The sequence below is a fragment of the Ictidomys tridecemlineatus genome, chromosome 8, assembly GCF_052094955.1.
Source record: "Ictidomys tridecemlineatus isolate mIctTri1 chromosome 8, mIctTri1.hap1, whole genome shotgun sequence".
NCBI lineage: Eukaryota > Metazoa > Chordata > Mammalia > Rodentia > Sciuridae > Ictidomys > Ictidomys tridecemlineatus.
Window position 1 is genome coordinate 62,487,208 of NC_135484.1, and position 9,759 is coordinate 62,496,966.

The 9,759-nt window shown below is 46.8% G+C and overlaps 1 protein-coding gene across 1 annotated transcript; it reads right to left on the reverse strand.

Moving 5' to 3' along the window:
- Positions 1-732: 732 nt before the first annotated feature.
- Prdm13 (PR/SET domain 13) lies at positions 733-9,370 on the reverse strand. The gene is given in 5 exon segments (XM_078019568.1): positions 733-3,303; positions 6,914-7,034; positions 7,337-7,468; positions 8,987-9,201; positions 9,204-9,370. Coding segments are annotated over 5 exon segments (2,283 nt in total). The 5' UTR covers positions 9,271-9,370; the 3' UTR covers positions 733-1,555.
- Between the last annotated feature and the right edge of the window lie 389 nt (positions 9,371-9,759).

Below are 9,759 nucleotides of genomic sequence, written 5' to 3' on the forward strand. Positions count from 1 at the left end.
TATTCCACAAAATTATATAATTCATATCCTTCTATTAACTAGCATTAATTGTTTAAAAGTAGCAAATACAGTCATTGTTTCCAACTTTGCTGTTCTAGTTATGGGCCTCCCAGTGACATCGAAGAATGTTTTCTCTTCTGTAAAATGGAATCAAATGCTGACAGCACAAGACTATTGGAAGAAGCACATAGGGTTAGGGAGTAGGTACGTAAATCAAGTATATCAGCCCCTCCAACAAAATAGCTCCTCCCTTACTATCTGTTGAATGAATACAAAAATGTATGGATCATAAAAAGCACTAAGCAAGTTTCCTTTTTTGCCTCCCAAGGAAAACTCTGTCAAGATGAAACACACAAGAAATAAAGAGTGATCCTACAGTTCCACAATTCTTTTTGACAAAGGGTTGTGAGGTTGGTTGTGATTTTTGTTTGTTTGGGGTTTGTTTTGTTTTGTTTTGTTTTTGTTTTTTGTTGTTGTTTCCTTGAAGGTCCTTAACTTCTTTCAGTAAGCATGAAAACACTTAGCATGATTAACAATGGTTTCAGAAACCAATTATCTGCCTGCTACCTGGGAACCTGTGAAGTACGCATATATAAAATGGTATATTTCCCTATTACAACATTAACATTTACTCTATGAACAGTCAAGATACTCATGTGTCCTACAATTTATTTTATTGTGAAGACTCCTGGAAAAATGTTTTCAAATTAAACTACTTCTAAAACTACTATGTGAACAAAATTTCATTTGTATCTTTATTTTTCTTAAAGATTGCACAAACTGGAAACAAGACCAAAATTCTGTATTCACTGTACATCATTCATTATAAAACAGCATATACATTTGTACTCTACCAAGTAGGATATTTTCTTTAAATTTATATATTGCGTGCTTTTAGATTCATGCTTTAGCTATTTTACATTTATCATTATTCTCTCATAAATAATTGTAACTTGACCAATTTGTACACCTGCTACTACTGTATATTCACTGCGGCAAAGTGTAAGTCTTTGACATGAGAACAAATGAAACGGAAACAAGCATATAGATGCCACAACTACTGAATTGTGATTACTGCCTTGTCTAGGCAGTGAAATGCTAATGTAAAATTCACACAAGCGTCGTTTCAAAAGGCACAATTTCTCCACAGAACAGTACAATTTAAAAATACGTGGCAGTTAAAATCTGCGCCCTTGAGGACGCTGTAAGGTTGGTATTAATGTGTCCCTAAACCCCAAAGCTGACCGCAGGACAGTTTTGTGAAGTGGGGAAGGGTGGGGCTATCCAAGGAATGCAGTGGCCTGGGGACAGGGAGACCTACTATCCGCGGACTGGCCAGGCGGCTGAATTTCTTTAAGCCATCTCTGATCTTTTGTTGAGTTTCTGCTCCCGAACTGGGACCTCTCCCCATTCCAATCTGTCACCCTCCCCAAAATAATGGCTTCGTCAGTCCAGTCCCTCTTCTGACCCACAGGATTTCCCCTCCTCCTAGAACAGAACCTCTACTCCAAGTCCTACTCTGTCCACGCCCCCCGCCCCTTCCTGGAAAGGCTCATTACGAGTCGCGCTCCAAGCCGCCCCCGGCTTCGGCGTCGCTCTGGTCGTCAGTGAAGCATACGTCCACATCACTGTCGTCGCTCTTGGGATCCCCAGGCTCCAGGGGATAGCCCGGCTCGGCGCCCGGGCCATCGGCTGCCTTGGCGAGCAGAGTCTGGCCGGGGTGGCGGGACTTGACGTGTCGCTCCAGGTCCCGTCGTCGCACAAGCACCTTGCCGCAGAACTCGCAGCGGTAGGGCGTGTTGCCCTCGGCGTGCAGTCGGATGTGCTTGTTGAGATTGCTGGGGTCGCCAAAAGGCCGCAGGCATACTTTGCACTTGAGTGGCTTGTAGCCCGTGTGCGTCCGCATGTGAATCTTGAGCCCGTATTTGCGCGAGTACAGCTTGCCGCAGTAGAGGCACAGGTGGCCCGTCTTGGGCTTACCCGCGCCACCGCCACTGCTGCCACCGCTGCCACCGCCTCCCGCCGTCATGACGGCCGGCGGCAGCGTTCCTGAATCCAAGCGGCCGCGACCCTTCCCGGCCGCCATCTCGGACAGTTGCTGCGTGTGCATGGCGATCTCTCTGTCGATGCTGGCCAGGGAACCCAACTCCGCGGGGCTCAGGGCAGCTGCGGCTGCTGCCGCCGCAGCCGCAGCCGCCGCAGGCCCGCTTAAGTAGGAGATGGACTCTGGATATTTGAGCAGGCCACCGAAATGCAGTTTGAGCGGATAATAAGCTGCAGCGGCCGGTGAGCCGTAGAGCAATTCTCCATTGTAGACGGTAAAGGCCGGCATGACGGTGGACAGGTGGCTGCACTCGCCACCCGGATAGGGCTTCAGCCCGCCCGCGTCGAGGGGCGGTAGAGCGCAGCGCTCCAGGGGTAGCCCGGGCGCTGGGGGCAGTTGAGCGAAACGCGCTCCCGGCAGCGCAGCGGTAGCGGGCGGGGCACGTTCCACGTGCTTGAAGGCAGAAGCTTCTTCCGGGTGGCCCGGGAGCAGGGGGAAGCCACGCAGGGGACCGGAGCAGGGCAGGCCTGGAGGAGGCGGCGGAGGCGGGTCTCCTGCGAGCAGGCACTTGGGATGGTGGTGGTGTGCGTGATGGTGATGGTGGTGGCCCGCTCCTCCCGCTGCCGGGTTCTCCCCACTCCCGGGGCGCCCGCCTGCCCGGCCTCCTCCCAGGAGCCTCCCCAAAGCTAGTCCAGCCCCCTGCTTGCCGCCTCCCTCCTCCCGGTAGGGGTCGCCATGCGAGGCAGCGGCCGCCCTGGCCAAACCAGCGGGTTTGAAAGCTGAGCGCACACCTGGGTAGAAGGCCAGGCCGCCGCTACCAGGTGGGGAACCCCCCACAATGCCTAGGAAGTGACCGTGTGCTCGGGCTGTCGCGCTCATGTCCAGGGCACGGTCCGACTGCTCTTTGCCCTTCTTGGGAAGTCCCCACTTGCCCGGGGGTGGCGAAGTGGCTGAAAGCACCGAGGAGGCCTCGCGCTTGATGCTTTCCCGCGCCCCACAGGCCTGGGGAGTCTGCGCGGCCTGTGATTGGGACCGTAAGGTGCCTGCCTGAGCCGGCACGGCGAAGTCAGCCGCACTGGGTTTCGGGGAGAGGTCGAGGCCATCCGCCGGGGCAGCGCCTTGGCGAGCTGCGTGCTCGTGGTGGAGGAAGGCGCGGGCCCCAGCTCCACTGAGCACGCAGTGGAAACGCAGGTGTGCCTTAAGGCTGTTAGGGTATCTAAACGTCCTCCAGCAGTACCAGCAAATGTAGCGTTCCTCCCCTGGGCAAAAAAGAAGGGAAAAGCGACCTTGTGAGAGAGGAACAAACCAGAGAGAAAGAAGGAAAGCGACAAGGCATTCCAGGCAAAGCCCAGGTTTTGACCAGCTGTGTGAGAGGAGTAGTAGTATACTTGGGGTTTGGTGAATGAGTTCGGTAGCCCCATTATTTCAAGGGCCCCGGGAAAAAAAAACCCAAATGGTCAACCTTTGTCACCTTCTCCATCATCTAGTACTCCTCAGAGGATAACTAACAGAGGTGACCTGAGCCTTTCCAACGAAGATTTCCTCCAGGCCTTCCTAGCAAATCTTCCTTGGAAGGGCAGTGCTCAGGCAGGCTGGCAGGGGAAGAGCAGAGAGCAGCTGTTGCTTTAAATCAAGTGTTGAGGCTGTGCTGTGCCTGGGCCCATCTGTTGGCGTTTGCAGAATAGGTGGCGTATGTCAAGGAGTTTGGATACACTGAACAAAGGCCAATCTAATAGTCGTGAGCGCCTCATTACCAGGCGAGACAATATCCTGTATGTATGGGCCATATGTAATCATTCCTTTTCATAGAACAATGTCTTTTGTGTCCACTACCCACCCTTTTTACCCCCTCCCAGCCTTAAACACTTTGCCTGAGGTTTTCCTGGAGCGTGACCAACTGAAGGACCACATGGGGACTATGATTTGCCATTCTTCAAAATTATTTGTATCTTAATTTCTTCTTTAACCCCATTTAATTTGATGGGAGAAAAAAATTCTACGTCCTGATATTCTAGAAAGGATGATCATATTCTAAGAAGGATGATGTTGCATTGTCAGTTGTCCCACCTGGTAATTAATTCCTAAGTAACTGAACAAATACTAGCTTAGTAAAGTCCCTGAAGAAGATATTTATGTTTTGTTACATAAATACGAGTGAAATAATTATTCACTCATATTAATTATAATTATTCAGTCATATTAATTGACTGAATTAAGAAACCATACAAATTAATGGGTTTCACTGTGAGGTTTCCATTCATGCACAAAATGTGCTTTTACTCAGCTTTTGATGAGTGCAAAATTCTCTGCCAGGCACTGTGTACATACCTGGTGTCAATTTTTTAATTTTATATTATTAGTATTATTTTTTAATTTTGGAAGGACCTGTGACCACAATCAAGAGATACATGTATGAAACAGATTCTTATCAGATAGTAGAAGTTAATTTCCACTCAAGAAGGTCATGTTATTTCCGTACACATAAAAGTGATTTGCAATTAAGTTTAAAGTATTATTGATGGATAATACTGAAGGGTAGGTTGTCTGTGAGAAAGAAGTTGAGTCACAAGGAAGTATCCAAAGTATACGTCAGCCTCTCGAAATCTAATAGAAAAATTAAATTCTCCCTCTTTATATACAAGCAGCTCAAACTTTTAAAACATTACTACAGAAATAACAATAAAAAATTTCTAGGGGTTGGGGTTATGGCTCAGCGGTAGCGCACTTTCCTGGCATGTGTGAGGCACTGGGTTCTATTCTCAGCACCACTTTTAAATAAATAAAAAATAAAGGTCTATCAACAACTTAAAATTTTTTAAAAAATCTAGATCTCCTTTTTCTTCATGTATATTAACTTTTATCTTTGCATAAAAGAATTAGTCCCCCTAGGTAAGATGGAAGTTCAAATGAGAAGTAGTTTATTCTAACATAGGCTAAGGGAAAGCAGGAAGAAAAAAAAATGGGTGAGGAAGATGAGACCCTATCCTAATTGTTTTTAGAAGACTTAGGAAAAAACCATTTCAGTATTCCATTTACCTTGTATTAGGCATCTATGTAAATAAATCTTGGCGAGGTGGATAATCTCCTGGGTTTTCTTGGCAAGTATATTGATTTAATATCAATCTCCAAAGTTCAAAACCTCTTTCTCATCCCTCTTTTTAAAGAGAGTTTTCAGAGTTCACCCCAGAATGACTTGGCCAATGCAAAGCCAAGTAAGCTTTGCTCTTAAAACAAAGGGGCTATAATATTCTTAATCTTACTATGAACTTGAAACCTGCTGAAATTGGCCAGCATTGGAAAGATAGAAGTCATCCCTAAGTATTTCTTCCTCTTTCCAAATTTTAAGGAAAATGTGTTTTCTGATTCAATACTCCTTTTCAGCTTATCCTAATTGACATCTTATACAGACTCTAAAATCCAACTCATGACCAGTGTATCAAACACACTTCATAAATAAACACAGAATTCATAAGTAACTCTAAAGAGGTCAAGCTCCAAGCTGGGAATGTTAAGTTCATAATGACCACACCTTCCCCAAAAGAAAAATTGTGTCGTTTTTTATGTTATCTGATGTTTATAAACTCCATTGGGTTAAATAAAACATGAAGGCCACTATTCAAACAAGTTGCTTTTGTACTATTTGGAAGAGCCTAAAGAAGAGTGTTCTGTGTATAAAAGCCAGTAACCCTCCTAATTGTTCTATAGTGGCAAATTTGAGAGTTCTGTACTGTAGGGCTCTTATGTTTCTCTTTTGCTGAAAGAAGTTGACAAAAGAATTTGATAATGTGGTGCAAAGAACAAATTACATTAGGATAATTTTTATGAATATATTTCATGTAAATCTATTCACAAAATAAATGGAATTAATTTACAGAGGAAAGAAATACTTTGAAGTGAAATAAACTTCATTCTGTCTTATTCATAAAGTATTTCTCACATTTTTATTAATTTATTTGGACGTACTTCTAAAGGAATGAGATTGAGCAGAATCTCAGGGGATTATGTTAAAATATTTCACAGCAGTCATTATATTGACCCTAAATAAAAAATAGATCTTTAGGAGCAATTACAGATAGACTAAAATAACTGAAAAGAGGGAGGGGGGGGGAAAGCAAGCTTGGAAGATTTATGTATGAAAAGGGAATCTCAAGACCTCAAATATTTTAGCACCTCCCAGTCTTCTTTCCCCAGGAAGTATTCTTCAGTGTTCTAAGGAAGGTTTAAGAATGTTTTTCTCTTTAGTTACTGCACCTTAATTTGCATAAATCCGCTCTTGGCTTTGGAAGAGATCAAATAAATCTGAGAAGAAAACTGGGATACATCCCAGATTCAGTTTAAGAAGGGAGGGGGAAATGAATAAATACGATTTAAACCGAATGGCCTTAGTACCTGCCAACTGACCAGTTGTGAATACCGTAAAGCTTCTAAATTGCTGTAAGAATATATTGCTCTCCTGGAAAACCAGTGAAAAGATGCCCTTCCACCTTGTAAAAAGCATTCCAGGTTTTCAGGTTTGAGCTATGCTCTCTGGAACTCATGATGTAATTACTGTAACAATATTTTAAGACCTCTTGATTGAATCTTAATTGAGTAAATAAATTGTGGCTTTGGATATGTAGTGGGAAAGGATGACCCTATGAAGTTCACTTAGTATTTTCCTTGCCATGATGAGCCAGATTATGTCCTTGTTGTTACCTTTTACTGTTGATTTTAAGAAGGTAATGATGAGGTCTCCTCTCTGCCTAAGCAAGTGCAGGGAGTGTAAACTCAGTTTAGACAGAAAGACAAGCCCTTCAAGTATGGGGAACTAAAGAGGGCTGGAGTCTGGCCCACCCCCATGAGCCCTGGAGGCCTTCTTAGAGGTCATACCTTTCTCATCGTGTGTTGGAGTCGCTGTTGTAGGGATGTCGAACCACTGAGCCAAGGAGTTGGAATACCACACGGTCAGCTCTTCCCCTGGCTGGACATCTCGAAGTGCTCGGTAGAAGATCTGGGATGCAAGGAATAGAAAAGTTCGGTCATTTCCTGGGTACGAGGGTAAATGCAACTGAGAAGAAAGGTTCAAATCCTAACTCTGAGGCTGTGTAACCCTGGAGAAGCTACTGAATCTCTCTGAACCTCACTTCCTTCATCCTTCAAATGGAAAAAAAAATACGATAACATTGACTTTATGGAGATGGTTATCTTAACAAGACCTACAGCTACAGTGCTTTGCTCTTTATATTGTTGACTATCATAGGAACAATTAGATAAATAGAATTTGGCAAGGATGAGGGGAGCCCGTAGTAGTACCTGTCCTCCGGGTAAGTCTGCAATAGCTTCCAGAGTCTGTTCCTGGGAATTCCTGGCTGCCCGGATTAACCCTATCCACTCCAGAGGGGAGCCCCCAGACTCGTCCACCAGCTCCCCTCTCACCATGCGCACCTGCAACACAAGCAGTGGTCATTCTCCCTCGCGCCACGGACAGACCCACAACCCAGAAGAAAAGTTTATGCTCCACCCCACCCAATTCAAGAAGATGTGTTCTCTGGTCAGAAGAGACATGGGCTGCTGGGAGGAGGTTAATTCCTAAGAGTACTAGACTGAAGGATGGAGAAGGCTGGCTAGTAAAAAACCCCAACTGCCACCCCCCCCACACACACACACATACACACACCTTGGCAAATAGGGTGGGATAAGGACATTCTTCCTGAGCCCCTGGGTTCATCTTGCACCAAGACATGCTCCATCTCTCCCACTTGCTGTTCAGAGAGCATCCCTAACACTAGAATGGCAACATTCATAAGACTATCCCAGGATGCCGAGCATTCCCTACTCTCTTCCCCATCTCTCACGCCTCCTAGTTTTCGCTGACAGCAACCTAGGTGCAAGCAAGACCTGCAGTGAAATTCTAGGAACAAAGCACAAGCAGAAAAATCTTGCCTGTAGCTAGCCGGTCATTTAAAAGCAATTAAATTGCGTTTAAAGAGGAAGGTGTGGTATTCGTCAAACTCGGGTTTAGACTGAGTTGAGGGCAAGACAGTTGATTGTGCCAGGAGCAAGATGCGGTCGGGTTAGCTGGACATCGGAGATACTTCTTATATGAAAACTGTAGGCAGCGGCGAAAGTCAAGGTCCTTCCTTCTCAGCCAGACTAAGGCTTTCATTTCCTGAATGCTGTTTTGCCAACCTTTGGCCGCTAGGAAGCCCCCCAGGGTAGGCGAGAGCCTTTAAATTTCCTCTCTGGTCAGGGATCATGACACTGTTTGGGAGTCAGAGCTAGTGGTTTGACCCTGGCGCCTCCAGGTTGGGACCTTGTACTCTCAGAGCCGGGCAGTAGGCAAGGAGACAAGGTGTCCGATGCGGGTAGGAGCCCCGTCTTTCAGAGCCTGCGTCAGAACCACCACCTGGCTCACCCTCTCTCCATTTACCCCAAACCCACAAGTAAATCTGAGAAAAGAAAAACCTGGGGAGTTTCCAGGGATTGAGAGCCTCCCAGTGATTTTTTTCAGAGGAAATGGAATTAAATTAAGACAAATGTAAGTCTCAAATTATCATACAGAAGGGAAGAAAAGTCCTAGACACCCTATGCCCCCAGAGGAAGTGTACATTAGCAGAAAGAGGGAAGGATCCGAGTCGGGTTATGGTGGGGGCGGCTGGTCCAAAACCTAACTGAAGACACTCGAGAGCTTTGGGGAACCCAAACCTAGTGATCCCACCACGTACATCCTGGTGCACCGTACCCGGGATTGCACCCTCTCAGGCATGCCCTCTCCCCTCAGCCCGGCCCACGTCCAGCTCTCAGGGAGACTTGCTAGGAATAATCGTAATCTCCTTCCACTTGGCAAAATTAGTAGGTAAAAAAATCAGTCCCCCGTTCCGCCACTTCCCTTCCCTACCCCTTTTCTGAGTCAGGGCAAAGGTGGGGCGAGTGACAGGGGGCAAAGGTCGGAATGGCCAATACCTTTTTCTTGGGCCCGGGTTCCCTGCGATCTGACAGGTACTTGCCCAGCTTGAAGGTGCCGGGGACCGGCCCGAGGCGCAAGCCGGCGGGGATGCAGCAGTCTGCACTCACGCTGGTGGCCGGGGCGCGGACGGTTCCATGCATTGTTGCCACCGCCGCCAGGCAGGCGCTGGGGCGCGCCGGGTCCTCTTCAGGGCGCAAGTGACAGAGCCAGATCCGCGTGCTAGCCAGGGAGCCGCGCCCCGACGTGCGTCCTCCGCCTGCGGAGTGACGCGGTCGGGCATGCACTGCGCCTTTTCAATCCGGGCGGGCGCCTTTTGGCACCGTGAGCGCAAGGGCGCGGAGTTTGGTGAGAGAGTTGCGCTGCAAAGCAGCTGCAGAGTCCCACCCGAGAGGGTCACATGGAGTGGTTCCCTCAGCCCCCTGCATAATCGAGGCCTCTGAATGGCTAGCACACAATGGTCCAGGCGACCTTCCCATTCCTAAAAATCCAATTTGTCAAGGGCGAAGAAAAGGCGCTGGTGAATCAAAGGTCCGGCGGGACCATTAATCCTCAGCATGGGGTATTGTCCCAGAGACAGTTACGATATTTTAAGTGACAAATCCACTGTATAATTTCTCCATAAATTTTACTTCCTTTTATTGTTCACCGACAAACCAGTTTTGGGAAATAAGTGACTACTTTAAGTCTACTTGGCTGATTCCTTTGAGCCTTGGTCTACTTCAAAGATTTTTAATTCTCTCCCTTTGGCTTTATTGTAAAGGAGATTAAA